This window comes from Canis aureus, chromosome 11 (genome assembly GCF_053574225.1).
Source record: "Canis aureus isolate CA01 chromosome 11, VMU_Caureus_v.1.0, whole genome shotgun sequence".
Lineage (NCBI taxonomy): Eukaryota > Metazoa > Chordata > Mammalia > Carnivora > Canidae > Canis > Canis aureus.
In genome coordinates this window covers 40962000-40983615 of record NC_135621.1, presented here as the reverse complement: position 1 = coordinate 40983615, position 21616 = coordinate 40962000, and the positions used below count along the sequence as shown (strand labels likewise).

Here is a 21616-nt window from a genome sequence, read left to right as displayed (position 1 = left end):
AATCTACCACTTTGCCCTTTCTAGTCGGGTTTGTAAGCTTAAGGACCCATTCATTCATTCATTCATTCATTCAGAGAGAGCATAGGATCAGGGCAGGGAGGAGCAGAGAGGGAGAGAGAGAATCCCAAGCAGGCTCCACATCCAGCATGGAGCCCAATGCAGGGCTCGGTCTCACGACCCTGAGATCATGACCTGATGAGCCAAAATCAAGAGTAGGATGTTTAACCGACTGAGCCACTCAGGCGCCCCTATGCACCCCACTTTTAATCTTCAATATGCTAAGAGCCACAGGATCCCAATAATACAGAAAAAAGAGGATATTAAACTTGTTGCTTCATGACTTTCTGAAAGCGGCAGCACCACTGTTTGAATACCCCAGTTAACCCTGGGTTGATTATGGGTTTTGTGGTTGGTGGAACACTGGGAGGGTAATGCTGTCAGCAGGGACTAGAGTTCTTGATTTTGTCCTCGCAACAAAATCACCCACCAACCTGTCTCAGTTCCTTCAATCTGAGATACAGATGACACCTAACATCTCACCTCTACTATCAGCCACACGTATTTGGAATTTACCAGCCCAGCCGGCATGCAGAATAGGGTTAGAGCACAGCCTCTCCTCAGGGCTGGCACAGCGCCTGGAATGAAAAAGAGCAACCAGGGAACACATGGTGAAATTCATTCCACAGGGTTTCTCAAAGACTTGCTATAAACAAAATTCTAGGGATGAAGTAAAATTTAAAAGGTGAAACAAAGAAATAAAAAAGTTCTATTCCTTGAATATGTTCAGGGAATACAAGGGTCATAGTCTTACTTAAAGGGCATTTGGCTAAAGATGAAGGATGTGAGAAGTTATCAGAAATCTCCTCTGCTAAATTCCTTAGGGTATGATGGATGCGAAGGTAACAAATGTCAAGGGGCACCTTGAAAATATACAGGAGATAAATTCAGAAGTAGATCGTTTAAAATTCAGTAAAGTAATAACAAAGAATTTAAGGGGCGGCCAATGCAAGTCCCCTGCCCGTTTTGGGAGGAGCCATAAGGTCCAGGTAAGTTCCAGAACACCTTTGGCTAGGTACTGTGCAAGTGGAAACCATCACTTCACCAAGATAATTTTTATTAAAAAAAAAAATTACAGAAAGAACAAAGAATTAAAAGAATTTTAATAAAATCAACAAGTTTACATTTGTACATCTTATGTATTTGGGACCCGACCAGGGGTGAAGGATAAAGTTGCAAGGACACAGGTTTCCACAGGAGAGCAAGCAAAAAGGAAGGGCTACCCTAGTTGTGTGACGGGTATCAATTTGACGGTGCAACCCCATGGCCACCTGAGCTGCTCTGGACTCCTGACATAAGCAAGCACATTTACCAAGCTTGTGGGCATGAGCTTTTTAGCTCTGACCTCAGGCCATATGCTCCACACCCTACAGGACATTCCCACATTAATATCTGACAGGCAACAGTGGAGAAACAGTTCATAAAATTCAATAGTATTGCCCATAGAATATTAATGTCAACTGGGTTCAGTTCATGCTGTTTTAACTAGAATGGTTACATAGGACCTAATGAGGGGAGAAAGAGGCTGAGCAATGTTCTAATTGTTCTATTCAATGTCACAGTCACAAAACAGCAGGCCTTTAGAAAGAACCATGTATTTATTTTAAAAATCTGATTTGCGAAAAGGGCCTGTGGGAGTCAGAGAAAGATGGGAGCAAGGTATGATTTTGAACACGGGAGATGACTCAACTTTAATCCCCATCATTCTAAAGGATGACAAACATTTCAAAAAAATGACCAATGTTCAGAGAGAGCAGAGACTAGTGTCCCCAAGTTAGGAATGAGCAATCACAAGGCGCTCTCCAGATTTTACCCATTTTGTGTCCAGTGAAACAGTGCTTTCAGAAGTGTGATACTGCATGTGCCAGGGACTTCTTTGAGGAAGTAATGCAATCTCGTCAGGTATAATGATAACGTGCACAGTAATACGACCATTCCCTAACAGTCATCCACAGGGTCAAACTCATGACTGGGCTGCGACTTCATCCCTGTTGACATAGTATGGGGTTGAGTTACCAGGAGAAGTTCTTCATCATTTATTCTTTAGATGGAGACACAGGGAAGAATGCAGGGGTGCCTTCGCCTTCTTGAGTCACTTAGAATCACAGAAGGAAGAAGAATACTGACCATTATTAGTACAGACAAACATGGTTTTGAGAATGGACCATGAGCTTTTCTGCCCCTGTTCGGCAAGGCTGGGGCCGATGGAGAGAGGCCATATTCCAGGGTCCTCTCCTGTGACACATAACAAGCAGGTGCTTGCTTTCCCAGCATCACTGCAGGGGTGAGGGGCACAGTGTTTAGTGTTAGTTCGTAATAGAATCATTCATCCCAATGAAGAAATTTCAAGAGAGGGCAGTGAAATAAGAATAGCTTCAGCTTCTCTGCGATGTTTGGCAGAAACACATAGCGAATCCCCGGTCTGTGGTGGGCAAGAGGGACTCCTGTGTGTTCAGGAAACCTCAGAGCAGGCGTTAAAGTGCTGGGAGGTAAGGCAGCCTGACTGGACTTCCTCATCGGGGTGTGCAGAAGCACCCGGCAGGAAGGGGTGACGCCGTGGTCATGGGCGGGGGCAGCTGCCACCCATGGCCTGCCCCGCTAAGGGTGCGAGGTTAAAACTGGCCTCTCGTGAAATGCTGCTCGGCTTGTGCTCATAACATTTCCCTTTTCATTTCCCGAGTGGTCAGTTGGAGGTACATTTTAACAAGAAAAAAAATGTCCCTAATAGATATGACAGATGAATTTCTAAATGCGAGAACAACTGCAGAGATGACGGAACTTCAAATAAAAACCATTAGTTAAACGTGTCAATCGCGGTGTCTCGAATCAGCAGGTGGCAGGACAGCACAGGGACAGACAGAAGATACCCGGGCCCCCGCCTGCCTCCCGGGGGCTCCTGTCTGCTGTCCTCTCACATGTGGGGCGAGCAGCTTCCCTCCTGGGGCTCTCGCACTTTCCAGTGGGTCCTTGCTGGTGCAGCAGCCAGAAGCACGGATATCCCCGGGTGAGGGTGCTCGGGAAACAAAGCAGACCCTTCAGGGGTTGGTGGCCAGGTGGGAACTGGGAAAGAACGAAAAGTCTTTCCCCAAGGTGAGCCATTTCTAAGGGCAAAGGCAAAGCCCCCGAGGTGATCCGAACACAGACAGCACCCCGCCCCCTGAGGCTGTGCTCCTCACCCTGCCGAGAGAGCATCTCCGTGCCACCCTGAAGCAAACGTTTCCAGTGCCAAAGCATGTCTGAAGACTGGGGCGCCGGGGAGGGGGAATCCAGCTGGTCTGGGCGGCGCAGGGAAGGCTCATTTGTCTCTCGAAGCAGACATTTCTTTGGGGTGACTATGTCCCGGGGTGGGTGAACCCTGACATGTCTCTGTTTCCGAGGTTTTCCGCGTACATTCAATGTGGAGTGGTCAGCAGTGAAGAGCCCCTGTTTCACGTTGACTCAAGTCTCCCCAGCACCCAGGTGTCACTCCTTCATCTTGGCTGACACTAGTGCAGTGGCTTTCCGCTCTCTGCACCCAGCAGGCTTGGTAAAGAACTCAGCGTCCTCCTCACGCCCTCGGTGGGCCTTTTCAGGTCCGAGTGCCAGGGCCGGGGGAGCTGGGGTTCGTGTGTCTGCTGGCGGCACAATGGGTGTGGACGAGCCCACCATTTGGATATCTAACAAATACAGGCTCACAAAAGGGGTTTTGGCACATCTGGCAGAGCTTTTTGTCCGAGAGCTGAACTGAGCTTCCCTTCAACTTCATCTGCAAAAAATAAGTAAATACATAAAATAAAGGAGAGAGAAATAAACACCGAGGACCCTGTCATCTAAGTGACACCAGAGCACATCTGCGTTACCCTGTGGATTGTTACTACTCGTGAGGACTGCTTTCACATCAATCTCTCAAAACAGAACACTGGAGGTGAAAATTAATAAAAATGTCCCAAGTAAGTGGAGAAGTTAAAAAAAAAAAAAAAACCAGCTATAAAACTGCTTTCTTATTTTACAAATGTACTTCCTACTTGCTTGGTCAAGGCATTGCTAACCAGACCAGACCCTCTCTCAAACATCTGGTGCAAAGTCCCACTGTGTCAGAGCTGAGGAAGGCCGGACAGATCATCTAATTCTCTGGTCCGCTCATTTGCAAACGAAGTCAAAGCCACATGGTCGATGACTGGCACGGTCCTCCCTGGTCCTGGGAAATATACTCTCATCTGTTTAAAGGTAACTAACAAAACTGGGCTGTACCTCTCTCAGACACTGTTTGATAACCAGGACAGTAGTTCAGCAAGTTAAAAAGCCTTTTCGCACAGTTCACTGGTGTCAGCCCAGACAAGCACCCTGTACTTGGTTTCATCTGTCCTTCAACAAGCATTTCTTAAACACCTTTGAGACGCCAGGTTTGGCTCTAGGGATACCAAGATAAACAGAAGAAGTTCCCTGCCCTCAAAGACCCCAGAGTCTAAGAGTGAAGGGAAACGGTTATGGACACGGGCACGGAACATGCAGGTAGACAAAGGGGGGAATTTACCTGCTTGAAGGGACATGAAGGCTTCACAAAGGAAAAACTACTAAGACTGGGTTTTAAGTGGGCAGTCACCAGGCCCAAAAAGAAAGGTTAAGAATATCTCAGAGGGAACTGCAGGTACAAAGGCTGTGTATGTGAAACAACACATCACATCAGGGAGATTCCACACGTCCTGGGGAAGCAGGGAGGGGTGGAGAGGGCCAGGCCAAAGGAGAGGAGAGGGGACCTTCCAGGCCTCAACTCCTCCCCTGGAGTCATAAAGGCTTCTACATGGGAGAACCATGTCAGGTTCTCACTCAGGAAAGATCCCTCTGCTGGGTGCATGCTGTCCAGCATGTCCTTCTCTAACAGGGGAGAAGAATGGCACCCTACAGCCCAGCTCCCACCTCTGCTTCTATGCACCCCAGTTTCTACGTGAGGTGAATCATGTGTCCAAGGTGTTGAAGATGCAGAAAAAAAAAACTGACAAAGAATAACCTTCCCAGGTAACTACCTGAAATACCCCAGGAGCGGTGGGGTGGGGGGGGATGTCAAGAAGGCTGGCTTGGCCATCAGGGCCTGGCACTCACCTTGTCGTATTTATAGATCAGGTTTTCAGACTTGGCCAGTCCCAGAGCCACCTGTGTGGTCCTGCGGGCATGCACACTGTTCCGCACAGCCCCGGTCAGGAACGGGCGCAGGAGCTGTACCGACCAGCCACCCGGCAGCAGCTGCAGCACCCGGGCGGCGTCAAAGTTGGCTGCGTGGCGGTTCAGCAGGTCGGCAGCGGCCACAGCCAGCTCAGGTGCGGCGGGGCCAGGCTGCAGGTACATGGCCAGCAGCGTGTGGAAGAGACGCTGCCGGTACGGCGGGTCCCGGCCCTCGGAGCGCCACAGGCAGTAGTCCTCAGCCGCGGAGAAGTCCTGCAGCTCATGCACCAGGATGCGCAGGGCCTCCTCGTGCTCCTCCAGCTTCCCATGCAGGATGGCGCTCTCCATGGGGAGGCCAGCACCCCGGATCCTGTCTGTGCAGCAGCAGCCTGTGGTCAGAGCCAGTCCCAGCCTGCCCGCCCCATGCCCTCCTCTTGAGAAAGGGCAAAGCGCACCTGGCTACCTAGACGGTTCACACAAGGCTCGCAGGTACCCCCATGCTGCAGATCGGGGTGCTCCCAGTGGGGCAGCCAGGCCCTACTTCTGGGTAGGTCTAATTACAGAATACATATTTTTAATAATGCTTAGCGACTGAACAAAACAAATGACCTGTCATCTCAGCAGGCCCAAGTGACACATGAGCATCACGGCTCCAGGCTTCCAATTAATCCAGCATTGTTCCTATTTTCCCAGTCTGGGAACTTTCAATGACAGCAGAAAGGCACTATACTGATTTAAATTCAGACACTAACCATCCCTGGCAAAAAATGTGTGGTGAACTCCTTTATTCCAATTTAAACTATATTTCACATAAAGTAGTATGGGTTCATGTTGTCAAAAATCCCTATCTACGTTACTCTACAGCTCTTCTTTTGTTTCTCCTGCATTCAAGTTTTTAGGCTATAAGTAAAATGGCACCATCACAGAAAGTTCTGCCCAAGGCCCTGCCCGTCGTGGGCTGTGTCTCATGGAGAAAGAGGCCCTTTGCTTTCCACTCCCCCTGTAACATAGGAAGATAATGGGACATCTTTTCCTGCTGTGAAAGATATTTCAGGGGCCAACATTAATACTCAGATTATAGGCCTCCCGCCTTTGGAGCTTGACCATACTCAGGCCGGAAGCGCATGGCGGACATGTGCAGCAAAGAACTGGTTGTACCATGTACGCCGCCCAGGGAACTAAACACAGAAGCTGCAGTGTGCATGCTTGTCAGACGCATGGGGAACGGTCACCAAATAATTACTAAGTGGCTACCATGTTTAAGGCACGGGACAGGTGCAAAGATGGTTAAGAAACCACATCTGCCATCTCTCATCCCGTTCTCACATCTGTCATCCTGTTTATATGAGATTCTTAGCCACCCCGAAAGGGCAGGCTGCACAAGAATTATCATCACACTGTGCCCAGGCTGGCCACCCCCAAGTCACCTATCACAGTAAACATGCCGACTTGGGCCTGGCACTACAACCAGTCCTCGCTATTCACAGATCCTATATTCATGAATTTGCCTGCTTGTCTAAATTCCTCCATAACTCCAAAATCAGCAGTTGTGGTGCTTTTATGATTATTTGCAGACATGTGCAGGGTGGCACACAATTTGAGCCACCTGCTACGCATGTTTCCCACTAAGGTCCCGTCAGGCAATCAATGTTCTGTCTTCTAGTTGCAGCCCTTATTCTGCAAACAGTCCTCTCCATGGTTTACTCAGTGCCACAATTTTTGCATTTTTGTGCTTTTTTCTTGGTAATACTGCCCCTTAAAATGGGCCTTCAGCACAGTGTTGAAGTGTGGCCTAATGTTTCCAAGCACGGGCAGGTTGTGATGTGCCTTGTGCAGAAAGCGTGTGTGTTAGCTAAGCTTCATTCAGGCCTGAGCTAGAGTTCTGTTGGCTCTGAGTTCCATGTTCATGGATCAACAATACCTATTAAATAAGGTGTCTTTACACAGAAACACTCATAAAACAAGGGTATGTACTGCTTGGCTGATGAAAATGTTGTGATCAGCAGTTTGCAGGAACCTGCCTCTATGTTTCCCTGGGAGAAAGGTTCAGTGTCCGTGGAGACTTTTTAGAATATAACTATGGTAAATAATGACAAGTGACTATGGTTAATGGTCAAAAAACAATGTCAATGCTGTTAAGCAGAAATACACTATTAATCTCAGCAAGAACAAATCTGAAAATTCTATGATGTCAAATACATTAAGAAACTCGTCAATTGTACCAGGCATGGGCACTGTGCTGCTCTGTGGCGCTTTCCACAACACAAAAACCATGGGCTGTGCACCCTAAGGAATGAAAACCAGGCTCCCGTCCAAGATACCTGCCTACCTTCCTATGGCTCAGGGCTCGGAGCCTCACGCAGCCTGAGTGGGCTGCTGGGGGCAGTGCCAGCTGGCACGGTCTCTCCCAAACACTGGTGCCATCAGAAGGAACTGTGATTTAAGCACACCAAAGCCAAATAAGGCAATCTAAATGATGTGATGCTCAACAAGTAACACAGACTTCCAAACCCAGTGGGGCAGCTTTATGTCACCGACCAAAGGGCCAATGTCCGTTTCTTCACTCTGCCCTCCAGGAAGGCTGACTTTGTGCCAAAGGAGGCTCAAGGAATCACCCCATGGACTCAGGACAAGTTGCTGTGCCAGAGCCTTCATTTGTTCCCACCCTCCCTGCTGGGTGCAGTGGATCAGGGAGAGACTAGTGGGCTACTCCTCACCTATCAGGATGTGGACTCGGTACAGATCGGACTTCTGGAGCAGGTGCTGGAGCTTCACCTGTGTCTCTGTCGCTTCCACACCCTTGCTGTTGGCACCAGACCTCTCCTGCAGCACCTTGTCCAGGTAAAGGAGGGCCAGGTGCGTGTGGTACTCTTCCTTCTGCAGGAGACGGGAATCCAAGCAGACAGATATAGTGTTTGTAGGCGGGAAGTGGGAGCTCCCCAGCTCAGGACTGCGCCAAGGCAAGCCAGGGCAGGGTCTCTGGGGCAGTTAACAGGACATGCTCACTGAGTGAAAACATCCCAGAAACCACAATACGGAGAAAAATCTATGAGAAAAAATGCAAAAGGGTCGCTTCTCATTTGAGAAGTGAGGGCCACCGGATTTAGGTATTTTCCAGAAAGGTGAAGCTTCCCTCATTTCCCTAAGGATAATAACAAAGGAAGATAGAGACAAAGCCATGCACTCCAGGCTGCAGAAACCTCCAGCGCCCTAGGCCATCCACAAATACAGGCTGAGCATCCTGGGAACAGGGCATTTAAAATACTACATTAGAACATTTAAAACACCTACACCTGGGCAGCCCCGGTGGCTCAGCGGTTTAGCGCCGCCTTCAGCCTAGGGTGTGATCCTGGAGACCCGGGATTGAGTCTCACATCAGGCTCCCTGCATGGAGCCTGCTTCTCCCTCTGCCTGTGTCTCTGCTTCTCTCTGTGTCTCTCATGAATAACTACATAAAAATCTTTAAAAAAAAAAAAAAAAACCTACACCTAAAATATTGCATTAGAGCCATCTGCCAACAAGCCTTCTAGTCCAACTCTATCTCTTAGGTTACTACTATGACCAGGCAGCCCTGCACATGTTAGTCTAAGTTTGGAGGTGCTCACCTGCAGTCTTCTGTCTATGACTAGATGTTCCAGGTACTTGACAAGGGCTTTAGGGTATTTCTTAAGGCAAGTGATTATACTGTCTGGATTAAAACTGTTCTGCTGTTCATCCAAAGGTCTCTTGGTGAAAACTTGAACTCCAACCTGAAAGAAGAATGGCAATTTTGTTATGGCTTTTTTCCAAGACACCACTTTTTCTTTATTCTGAGCACTGCCCATTTATGTTTGGGTAATATTATTGTCAATACAGGGGATATAGAGGATACGGAAGGGCACCTGGATGCCTCAGTTGGTTAAGTGGCCAACTCTTGATTTTGGCTCAGGTTGTGATCTCAGGGCCGTGGGACTGAGCCAAGCCCTGCATGGGCTCCATGCTCAGCACAGAGCCTGCTTGGGATTCTCTCTCTCTCTTTCTCTGCAGCGCCCCCAACAAACAAACAAATAAATCTTATTTCTTTATTTTTTTAAAAGGTTTTATTTATTTATTCATGATAGACAGAGAGAGAGAGAGAGAGAGAGAGAGAGAGAGATGCAGAGACACAGGCAGAGGGACAAGCAGGCTCCATGCTGGGACCCCGAAGCAGGACTCAATCCCAGGACTCCAGGACTGTGCCCTGGGTCAAAGGCAGGCGCTAAACTGCCAAGCCACCCAGGGATCCCCTAAATAAATCTTTTAAAACCCCACAAAAAACAAAAACATGGGGATACAGAAAATCAGTGCAGGATGGGACTCTGACAGAGACCAAAGAGCACGACACAAAGGCAGGAAAGATGACCTAAACTCTGAAACCTACTCATACACCTAGCCGGAACTTCTTCCCAAAGGGTCATAAATTAAAGAAACATTTACTGGTAGCAGGTTTTGACCCAAGAAGCTTTGGCTTTGTGCTATTAAGATCGTCCGAAAACAAGGATGGCCACTTACTGAACAGTAAGTGACAGAGTATGTACAGTACTGAGTATCCTGTAAACTCAGTACTCTGCACACTAGTATCTGTGGTGTGGTTCATCTGTGCAGATCCAAGGCCAGTCTGGAGCAAGTTTCCAGACTGCCTTTCTGTACCTGTCGAGTGGAGCTCATTGTGGCAGTTCCATCTCCCAGGGAAATGCTAATGGGTCAAGCAGGGAAGTAAATGCATCCTGCTCCTCTCCGGGCACTGATGTGTGGTCACTCTATCTCACACAGACACACACACACACCACCCCCCTCATGGGCAATACAGCACAGCTCCCCTGAGTATGAATTCTCAGTTCTATAAGCCTGCATCTCAGTTCTGTAAGCCTGATCTCAGTTCTGTTAGACTGGATCTCAGTTCTGTAAGCCTGGAACTGTCTGTGCTATACCAATGACACGACCTGGGGGAAGTCTCCAAAGCTGAGCTTCAGTTCCCTTGTCTGTAGCTGCCACCTCCTGACGTTGCTGTGGCATTTAAGAGGTGATGTGCATTGAGTGGCTGGCACCTCATCAGGCACACAGAATTCTGGGGTTGATCTGCTGACGCCATCCGTCAGCACTGTGAAGAGTCCAAAGTTTCCCACAGCTTTGAGTCTGCGTTGCAGGTGTGCATGAGTGTGTCCGGGTACATTATCTATGCGTGTGCACAGAGACAAGGTAAAGATGACGGAAAAAGTACACGAGGCACAAGGGCTTGGACCTTCCTGTTCAGATGGCACCGTGGAACACAGACCCTAGCTGAGATTTTAGAAAGGCAGATGTGACACACAGAAAATTCTACGTTTATGACGAAGGTCCTGCATCAGAAAGCTAAGTTTGTCTCTCCAAGGGGAGCCAAGGAAACGTGTGTTTTTAACGGTGAGAACTGAGATGCTATTATTATCTCTTTTCCAGTCATTCTGGGGCTTCCCTAAGGAGTCTTGAGCTTGCTGCACACCGCCCCCTGCCCCCAGGAGTGAGCAGCCACCAGCCACCAGCACCCCCTCTCTACTGTCCCTTCTTAGCCTTGAAGACAGCAAGTCCTGTGCAGCTTCCTTCCCTCCTCCAGACCCACAGCTTCCATGCCAGGGGCTGTGGTGGCGCAGAGACAGGACAAGGGGTGGCCTGCTATGGCCCAGGCAGGGGCACCACGTCCTGCGAGGGGACAGTCTGATACTGCTTCGGCCCACCAAAAATGGAGGTGCCACACTTGGTCAGGCAGGGGGATTCACACAGACACATACACACAGACACACACACACGCTTTTCAAAAGACGCTAAGAAGGTGACCTGGCTCTGCTTTCTGCTTTTCTGTAAAAGTGGCCTGTCCCAGACAGATATGCCAAACAGCACATCTCAGGACTGAGATGCAAGACTTTCCTAAGGGCTGGCACGCCAGGGGCACACTGAGATGTATTAGAAGGGGAGCAAATGACAGGCAGGCTGAGGCTATAGCATGATGGCTTGTGTCTCACTGGAAACAAAGCTTTCTATTTTTGCCAGCCACCCCCTCCTCCCAAAAGAAAAAGGCATTTATAAGGCACAAACCTCTTCACTTTTCTGCAGGACCCAATCGGCATACTTCCAGACAAGTTCCTGGTCTAAGCTGTAGGTGAGGAAGTCAACGACATATTCATACAGGTCTGAGCGAGTGGAGTCATGAATGTCGCCATTCACGATGTTCACCCACAGCTGGGGGGGAGAAAATTAGAAAGAGAAATGGAAGGTTACATACCTTCTAGGATTATCTAAGCAAGAGCATACGCTCACTCATTTGGCCTTCTGAGACTTGAAAGTAGTAGGACACATTTTGAATGCTTGTGTCAATTTTAAAGTTTTCAGAGAAACAGAATGATGGGGAAGACGTGGCCCAGGAAACCAAGGAGATAAAGGGCCAGATTCTTTTTCTTTTCATCCTAACGGTCTTGCAGTAATGCAAATAGGAAACACAACACACAGGAAGCGGTAGATGTATTAAAAAGGTTTCTCCATGAAATAGAACGATCACTGACAGCATCTCAACCCAGAAGAGGAAACTCACCAGCCTCCACCAGTGGGGCTGTTTCCACCTTCCCCACCTTGGGAATCCTCGCTGTTGAGGTCCCTGTGGACTGTCACAGGCAGACACTGTGCTTTCCAAAATACTAGTGATTCTGTCCCTTACTGTGTCCCCAGGGCTCATGGCAGCTGCTAATAGTAATAGTCCCTCGCTATATCATCCAGAAACTTCCCTGCCGTGTCAACCCAAGCTTCCTGCCAGAGACCCAGAGTGAGGCTGCATCACGTGGGGGTGGGGGAGGGAGGCTGCCCCACAGCCATACCGCATCCCCTGTACCTTGCCCGCCCACCCGCCTGCCTGCTGCGTTGCACTTCCGGACCATACCACCACCGGCACGAAACCCAAGAAACAGGGCTGGCGGGGTCAACTCTGTGATTCTGGTATCAGCATGTGAACCTTTCTCATGATACCAGTTTCTTTAACACTGAATTCCTCAAACCAAATAAGCTAATCACACACAGATATATGTCTTTTTTTTTTTTTTTAACCAGTAGAATCCCACCATATATGAAGATATCTTTCGTACCACTTCGATTTTGCAAATCCCTCCTATGTAGCTCTGCTGATGTTACTATTATGCTCACATCAAGCTGTAATTCCTAGGGTTGTGTATTTTACAGTATAAAAATGTTGCCCCTGACACTCAAGTCTACTCAGCCCCTGGGTATGTATTGATGGAAACCCATTTTTTTTTAACTTCATCTGCAATCATATCGTTACCATGACAGTGACTGTATGTGTGGCTTTGCCAAAGTCATGAGGCTGACCTTAGCTTTGTGACCACTGCTAATGTTCTTGGCCACTCATAGAACAAAATAAAAAAGGCCCATGAGGAAACTATAATACAGAGCGATACCAGTGGCTAACAAGTAACAGAAGGGGACAGTGTCTCCTGAGGAGTCACAAGACTTGGGAGGAGAGACGAGATATGAGCCTAGAAACGAATGGCCAGGGCCACCGGAACAGTGGTTCACATCCCCGTTCTATTGCTGAGCAGGGCTGTGACCCCAGGCAAGCGAGTGGCCTTCATCAGCTTTCGTTCTGTCCCAGGTGATGAGGGAGAATGATTTACCCTGCTCACTGGCAATGGTTATTGTCATTGATAGTGGAAATCACAAACAAACTGTTATCTGCAGGGCTATTTTCCCAGTAAGGTAGTGATGTCATATGCCATGTGGCTCAGTAAGAAATCATTTACTTTTGTTTCTTAAAATTTCAAAACCTCAATATTGATAATGTCCTTGAAAGAAGATGTAAAGACAAAACCGCTGAGTGACTTTTCTCAAGGAATACACTTTCTAAAACAGTATTATTTTTGTTCAGTAAAAAAAAGTTGTGGGTTGGGCAAAAATGGTCTCTGTCAACTTGTACATTTTTTTTCCAAGTTAAATGATAATGATTTTTAAGTCATGCTAAGATGCTTTTGAACTAACCTGAACAGCAGCCGCATCTTGGTTATTATAATGATAGAGCAGTCCGAGTGCAAAATACCTGAAAGGAGACAAGGTGGTAAGTACACCCTCTCTCCACCACCTGCTGTGGATGGCACCCGCCCAGCGACAGCCCCCGATCGCCTGTGTTCGAGGAGTTCAACAACAGATTTCCAAGGACAACAAGATCTTCATTTCTGTTTATTTACTCTGGTATTAAACTGTATGCCCTTTTGGGGCACCTGTGTGGCTCAGTGGCTGAGGATCTACATCCGGCTCAGGTCGTGATCCCGGGGTCCTGGAATTGAGTCCCATATCGGACTCCCTGTAGGGAGCCTGTTTCTCCCTCTGCCTATGTCTCTGCCTCTGTGTGTCTCTCATAAATAAATACATAAAATCTTAAAAAAAAAAATCTGCCCTATCAATTTCCAAAAAGGATCATATTCAAGTCTAGGATGAGCCAAAAAATAAAATAATTATATTACAGAGAATCAAAATTGGAATTGTTTTACAATTTCCTCAAATATTAATCTAATCTCGTATCTTTTCAGATGATCACCGTCAACCCATCACGAAGTGTCAAAGAATATTTGGCGGGTGTGTCGTCAGAGCTGTTACTGAAAGGGGGGGGCGGGTCAGGAGCCTGAAGAACGACAGCAATGCAGGCCCAGGGGGCCCATCTGTCACAGAGAACAGAAGGTCCGGAAGGGTCGGGGAGGGCACCTGGGTATCTAGGCCCAAGGTTCAATTTAGGTTCTGTTACTTGAGGACTGTATGGCCTTGAGCAAGTGGAAAGCCTGCCTGGCCCCCCATTTCCTCAGTGGTGAGTGGGAAGGGTGGGCCTAGGCATGAGCTGCTCCAGCTCCCAAGTTCCACAGGAGCGTCCTGCTCCCTGTCCAGTTCCTCCCCAGCCGGTGACAGACCAAGCTGAGCCAGGGGGGATGCTGGATTGCCTCCCTCCGAGAGCGAACTCTCAAGGTATCCAACTATTCATGCTCTCCTCTTATCCTCAGCCTTTCAGGAAGTTATACTGACTCTCTGGACCCTACCAGTCCAAGCCACGATTATGAGGCATCAGTGAGGTTTTCTGGTTCCTAAGCAAAGTAATTCCCTTCTATAGCATGTCTGGGAAACGGAGGGAAAGTGCTGGGAAAGGCCAACACCCACGTGGAGACCAATCCTGAGCCCCTGTTCCATTTGAACAGGATTTATACTGTAACCCCTAAGATTCTCGTGGGAGTGCATCCGTCCTTCTACATTTCAAATACATAACAAAAATCACAGATGAAGAACCTTACTGCTTAAGGGAGTCTAGAGATCATCTGACACTTCTGAAAAAGTCCCCCCTCACCTCGTACCTGCCCAGGATGGAGAAGCTACCGGCTCTTACCCAGCCAGGTGCTATGGCCAACTGCCCTTGTGTGTCAGGCAAGGGGGCGGCTGTCTACCAACTCGTGCTCATTATGAAGGCAGAGTTCAAAGCCATAAACTTTTATCAACAAGATCAAGAAGTCTCCCTTTTAATCTATTTATTCAGACAGCTATCTATCTGTGTGATTTGGCCTATCGATGACTAAAGTGTGCTATTAATTTCACCAACATGCATGTGGCATCTTCCACGGGAGAGTTTTACATGGAAAAGTATGGATATGAATGCTAAGAATCCCTTCATTTACTAACTGGCCCTCTGACTGGTTGTAATTACCAACCTTAAAGAGTTGCTATGAGGGGCACTTGGATGGCTCAGTTGGTTAAGCGTCTGCCTTCGGCTCAGGTCATTATCTCAGGATCTTGGGATCAAGCCCTGCATTGGGCTCCCTGCTCAGCAGGGAGTCTACTTCTCCCTCTCCCTCTGCCCCTCCCTCTTCTCCTGATCTCTCTTTCTTTCTCAAATAAATAAAATCTTATAAAACAACAACAAAAAAAGAGTTGCTATGAGAGCTAATGCCTTCCAAGACCTCTCTAGTTGTTTGCAGACCGTGCCAAGGGTGATCTAACTTTAGGGGTGCTGGGATGTCACTATGGCATCATGGAAGTCACCTGATGAGTGTCCGGGGGACTCACACCCACCAGCTGTGTTGGCTTCACAACGGCCCACCCCCCTTCACGATGCTCCTGGCCACATGTGGGAAGGGAACACTCACTTTTTGTGCTTCTCTAGCCAGGCAGCGCTGTCTGTTAGGAGACAAGAGTTCTCAGTGACCAGGAGGTCCAGCAGACTGTCATGGTCAGCCTCTGCGTACAGCTTGAGCAAGGCCGTGTCGATATCCTCTTTGTAGCCATTGGCTACCTCTGTGCTGCGGACCTCATTCAGGTAGCTCATGAGGAAGCGCTTACACTTGGCCATCTTCTCCTGGTCCCCCTGTGTCAGCTGGTTCAGGTCTGCATACTCGTGGAGAGGAGGGTGGGACCGTGTGAATGAGGAAGAGGTGGGCAACAGGAAGGGGTACAGAGAGATCAGCTCCCGGACGTCAAGCTGGCCGCTTCTGCAATTACAGTGTCAAACTAAATGAAGCAAAAAGAGAGAAAGACTACACATAGGCACACAAAACGACATGGGGGAGGGGGGGCGTGCACATCCGCACACAGTAACGGGGAGCTGATGTGTGGGTGAGTCCTAATTGGCAAGCCCAGCAGAGCACGTGATCCCAAGAACGCATGAGGGGACCACAGAGAAAGATACACACACTGCCAGTGCTGATGCCCAGTATCAAGACCTGAGGTGGTCTGAACACCAAGTGAGCATCAGACTCCCTGGAAACCAAGGCCAAGAAAGGAATGTGGAAGGAACACAGCACTGTCTGGTCAAAGGCAAAGTACAGTCCTTCTGAAACCAACATTTGTCCTGGCACCAAATTATAAGCAGGTCTGCTCAATGGCCCACAAAGGGACTTTGCCAGACGTGACTTACAACTGCCTCATCAAAGATCTTAGGACAGGAGCCATGGGAGCGTTCATGAGGCTGTTGCTCTGCTGACTCTCGATGGCCTCTCAGAGCATAAGGTTAGGCCACAACTCAAACAGCCGCGTGGTGTCCTAACCTCAGAAGGCCAGGGAACCCATGTGGTGATGTCCTACCTCTATTGCCTATAGGCCCCGCCGTGCTCCACAGGCCTGCTCATCCTGTCCACCGTGATGTCAACGGCAGCATCACAGGGCTGCAGACCTCAACCCTGACCCAGGAGCAGCCCCACCTGTGGGCCCCTCTTATGGAAACAGCTGCAGGGCCCCCGACATGAATGGGAACCCAAGGTAGGGCTTGGGGTCTACACATCCTGCAACTTTCACTGCACCCGCCTCCCTGCAAGTTCTGACAGCCTCTCCTCCTCCTCCTCCCCAGCTTCCGGCCTCTGGTTCTCCTTGCTTCCACTCCTGCCGCCTCCCCACTCCACCTTCCTTGCTGCTGCTGGGCCTCTCGAGGACAAACCTCAGACCTCTGAGCACAGCGTTCTTCCTTGTTGCTCCCAGTGACCTTACAGCTTTGGCTTCCACCATCCTGCCCACTCTACGATGCTTCTGCGCCACTCATCATTTCCCTAGTTTACACATTTCATGCCTTAGGTTTTGCTGCCTTGCTTCTTCTGCTTAAAGCCTCGGCCTTCCACGGAAGCAGTTTTGCTCCCCGGGGGACTTTTCTCCATGTCTGGAGATACTTCTGGTCACCACTGGAGGGTACTACTGGCACTGAGTGGGGAGAGGCCACAGTTCCTAGGATGCACAAGAGGGTGCCCATAACAGATTATCCAGCCCAAAAGGTGATGACAGGTATGATTCTCAATTTTGGAAGCTTCCAGCCAAATCCTGATCTAAGCCCATGCTGTGCATTGCCCCCAAAGCACTCCACCCCCACCGTGGAGCGGCACCCACGTTGCTGCCCAACGGACACACAGCCAGAGTCCAGACCCACACGGGCACGCCATAAAAGCAGGGTGCAGTGTGACCCTGATATTCTGGCTGTGACACTGGGGCCAAGTCAGCTTCATGGGAGACGTGCTGACCTGACCGGACACAAGGACATCTAGAGGAAGAGGCACAGACCGTGTGGCCCACACTGTGCATCATAAACAGGTTCTCTCCAGGCTGCCGACCAGGATTAGTTGGCAGTTGTGGCTTCTAGCTCTGAACTGAGAAAGAATCCGAGGATAGGTCTCAAATCAGTAAGAAAAAAAAAAAAAATCACAAGTTATTAGCAAGATCTGCCGTGGGCACAGGAAGGGAAAGTGGAATCACGCTTGTCTTTGGCATGCCTACTTCAAATATTAAGTGTCCGTCACATTTTTGACAAAAACTGAGCAGCCATCAATTTAAGCTATTAAGGGGCCGAAGCATGAGAAACAGGAACCTCATGTTAATGACCAGCAGGCCCTCCACTTACTCTGTCACACAGTCTGAACTCTTCTAGGAATGCATGATGACCATTTGCCCACTGTTACAAATTAACTCACGAGAAGAAGACAGTCCCGTGACCCCGAGGAGGAGGGTTTTGACACCACCTGGCTAAAACAGGTAGGGCAGAAAGGAGCTAGGTCCACGGGGACAAAGAATCTATCTCAGTCCCCAAGTTACTGCTGACCCTGCCAGGAACAGATGATGATAGCACACAGAATTCACATACATGTAAGTTATACAGGGCATCACTCCTTGCTAAGTGACTATACTCAGAAGTGTGCTCCTCCAACCAGAGCAGGAGGCCGGGCCTGGGCTGAGTCCACGCCCCACAGAATGGACTGCCGATGGTATGCTATAGTCGTGCTCTGCTCTGCTTGCTACTTGGATGTGAAGGTTCTGTTCGGACCCTTTGTTATACACTTTACCCTCTAAACTGTGTGGAATCTAGTCTGGTTAGTCTGAAAAATTATATCCTAAGTTGTCCTTATGAAGGTTTCTGTGCAAAGTCTTTGGAAGGAGCAGTTTCTACCGGTCTTCCCAGAGGCACCAGCTCTTTTCCTAAACTTCTAATTTCCTGTAAAATATCTGAAGAAAAGGAAGGTGAGCAAATAATAGCATTTTCCTAGGAATCCTCCATGTTAGTGAATTCATTCCAGGATTCCCTTCTCCTCTCTCCACGGGCCTGCTATGGGCACCTCCTCATTAGCTTCTACCCTCCTCAAGACACAGGGCAGGTAAACTGAGGGTAAGGGGTGGGGGTGGGGAATGAGCACCGGTGGCGGGTGCTGCTGTCAACAAGCCTCCCCATCACCCCTGAGCACGCTCTAATCATGGCATCCCAATCGAGATGAAGGTTTGGGCAACAGAGGGACACGAGGGGAGGCTCGCCACCAGCACCTCAAATTACCTGAAGAGCTCCTTAGCTTCCAGGAACTGAAGCTGTGCAAACTGTATAAACCCCGCCTGCTGCAGAATCCTTCTGTACATTACCTGCAAGGAAAGACAGGTTTAACCCATCTCTTAGACACACCCTAAAACCAACACAACAGGAGGAGCTTTCTGATCAGAACCCAAGTCAAATGTTCATGGTTACACAGGAACTGGAAGTTCCAACCAAGGTAAAGAAAAAAATGGCATATATGAAATTATTTTCAATATAGACAAATATATTTGTGGGCATGTGTGTGTCAATCAACCCCCTCATTCCTGAAATAATGCTGTTCCCTATTTGACTATTCTCCCTCACTTTCTCCTCAGATCTTCCCCCTAAATCTCATTTCCTTCCCAAATGTGTTCTTTGATCTTCCTCCTCCTCCTTAACTCACAGGGCAGCAGTGAGGGCTTCTACCTCTGGATGCTCAGATGAATATCAGCAGCTCCAGTGTTTCTGGAGGTCCAGAAGCTGCTCACCCTGCTTCCAACTCCTCTGGAATTGACACTTCACTTCTGAGTATCCCTCAGAGCACAGGGTCAATGCCATTTAATCAAAATAGATAAACCCTCATGCTTTCCCAGCCCACGCTGGGAAAATGCAGTGCATTCCCTCTCCTGGAGCTGCATGATCCATAGTCGCACACCACAGTCAGAATTCCTGCTGTCAAGGTGCTGGGTATTCTTTGTTTCAGCCAGTACCACCAAGGTTTCCTTGACCACAGAACTTCTTTCTTGTGACATCCTGTAACAGCAAAGCGCGCTACAGAAAGCTCTCCTGTGGTGTCTCGATTCCACCCTGTTGCTGTCCAACGTGGTCAGTGCTGGACATGCAGGCATCCATCCTTTGCCTGAAGTAGCCCTAGGACATGTCTCTTCGCTCTGTTCATACTGGCACCATCCTACAGCCAGGCTGTCACCCTCACACGATCAAAGATTCTACTCATGATTCAGACCCTGAGAGTTCAATTCCTCCACCTTCCAGCAACTGTGCTGCTTTATGAGCCATGAATTCCTTGGAAGCACAGTGCATATGTTACTCCTCTTTGTAGCCCCACACCCCAGCATAGCACCTGCCATTCAGGAAGTGCTTCTGGATCTGAAGAGCTGTTGTCTTGGTATTGAGACAATACTGCTGCTCAGAGATATTAAGATCTTAGCCCAAAGTTAGTGAAGTCATAAGTGGTAGAGCCGGGTTTAAAAAATAGATCTTTCGGAGTCTAGAGCCCAATTCTTTCCACTCACTGAGTCGCACAGTTATACAGCAAGCAGTTAATACTGTTACTCACTGAAGAAGTGAGGGAAGAGGAGACTTGGAACCTAGAGGCTAAGAATCCTGTTTCCTCACATCAGCTTTTAAAGGAATTTTTGCTGTACTTTTGAAGAGTTCTCAAAATGTAGCATTCCTTCCCTGTCCCCATAGAAATTCCTTGAGAGAAGTCAGAAAGGCAGGTTGCTTTTTCATCTCCTTACCTTTACCTTTCTTCCCTGACAGCAGCCATTTGTGGCCTAACAATATACACCCAACAATAAGCAGACAGGGGTGGGTCAAGGTTCTGTTATACAGGAATGCCAGCTCCATTTCCAGAAATAGATGTGATAAAGACTATCCACTTAGCAAAAAGGATCAAAAGGACCCAGCAGCTCCAGTAGAAGAATTCTTGATCACCACCTGGCCTTGTGATGAGAAATCAGCCAAACTACAATTTACTCCTCGTGGTTGCAGTATTCAAATGCCATCTACTGTTTCCCTTCCTAAAGGGAAATAAAAAACACTTATGCAAACACTCCCAATCTTTAAGAATATGGAGTTACTTTTTGCATTCTAGTCCACAAACACTCTAGGTAGACTTAGAAGCAGCATGCAAAGAGATCCCATCATCCTGAACATAAGCATCTAGAGGCAAAACCATGGATGATACATAAAACCATTGACAGACCTAAAAACACCTGATCAAAAACCTTAGCAAGCATAGCCAATTCCCAGTGCTCTGAAAGTCTGTCTCCTTTCCAGACTGCCTGCTATGACTGACCGCTCCTTTGGCACTCCACTCAGGTGATGCGGACTATAAACCTGGGGCCAGGTTGGCCAGCAGGACAAGGAGGATGGCCATGTGAGGAAAAAGAACAAGAAAGTCTGTTTATCTTCCCAGCATCAGAATTAATTCAATGGACTCTTTAGCTGTCTTTTTAACTTACTAATTTGTCCCTTGGCGTAAGGTAGCTATTAGAAGTCCCAGGCCAAGAGAGTAAATTAGCAAAATAGAGCTCTAAGTTTAAGTCATGCCACTCACTCAGCACAGAGATGGGGGGCTCCTACAAGCCAGGTGTAAGAGGTCATGTATATTCTGGGAGCAAAGTGAAACTGAAGTCAAAACCTCTGTTTCTACTATCCTATTTCTGAATTGAGATTTCTAAATTTCATGCTTTGGGTAACTAGAAATGTTCTGAAACAGAACATTCTATTCTATTTGATTTAGAATGAGGTTTTTTTAAGGGCAGAAAAGCCAACTTCTAGGATCAGGCTTGGATCCCCCAATTCCCACCTCAGGGGTTTAGCACTTCCGCTTTGCCAGTGGGCTCATTTTCAGGACAGCAGGGTAGGTGGGCATACCCCTTTCCTACTGAGAATAACTGTGTATCTGTTGTTAACAAATCACCAGGTGCAGTTATTACCAACCAGATACAAACCCAGAGGACAGCCTACTCTTGACATGAGACTACCCATAAGCTTCTGGTTATAATGCTCTATAAGAAGAAGACTTGGGATATATGGTACCTACATATCATTCCTGTAAAAGAGTACAACTAACACTTTAAATAAAAATTGGTACAAATGTTATACTTTAAACTGTATTCATACCTTTTCCTATAATACATACTTCAGTGGTGGGTTTTGGGCCTTTTAAAAACTCTTCTTACTTAATTATTGCCTAAATAGAAACACTTTTCCCAAAACACACTGGGTGAAACAGTAATCCCACCTAAGCAGGCATGATATTCTCTCCTTGTTCAAAAGGCAATCCATCCTGATTAAGTTTGGAAACAGATGTCTACGTGTATATATGTGTGT

The 21616-nt window shown here is 48.1% G+C and overlaps 1 protein-coding gene across 3 annotated transcripts in view; it reads right to left on the bottom strand.

Annotated features, from left to right (window-relative positions):
- Positions 1–1097: 1097 nt before the first annotated feature.
- The window catches only part of TGFBRAP1 (transforming growth factor beta receptor associated protein 1), a 63390-nt gene continuing 42871 nt past the window's right edge, over positions 1098–21616 (bottom strand). For 2 of the 3 annotated variants that reach the window (XM_077914903.1, XM_077914902.1), the window contains exons 5-12: positions 18521–18603; positions 15369–15710; positions 13228–13285; positions 11284–11427; positions 8802–8945; positions 7914–8073; positions 5137–5570; positions 1098–3802 (exon numbers count right to left, since the gene is read on the bottom strand). In XM_077914903.1, coding sequence (XP_077771029.1) covers positions 3626–3802; positions 5137–5570; positions 7914–8073; positions 8802–8945; positions 11284–11427; positions 13228–13285; positions 15369–15710; positions 18521–18603 — 1542 coding nt within the window. In that variant the 3' untranslated portion in view covers positions 1098–3625. Of the gene's footprint in view, positions 3803–5136; positions 5571–7525; positions 7630–7913; positions 8074–8801; positions 8946–11283; positions 11428–13227; positions 13286–15368; positions 15711–18520; positions 18604–21616 lie in introns of those variants that run through there. The other variant, XM_077914905.1, reaches the window with a different exon arrangement.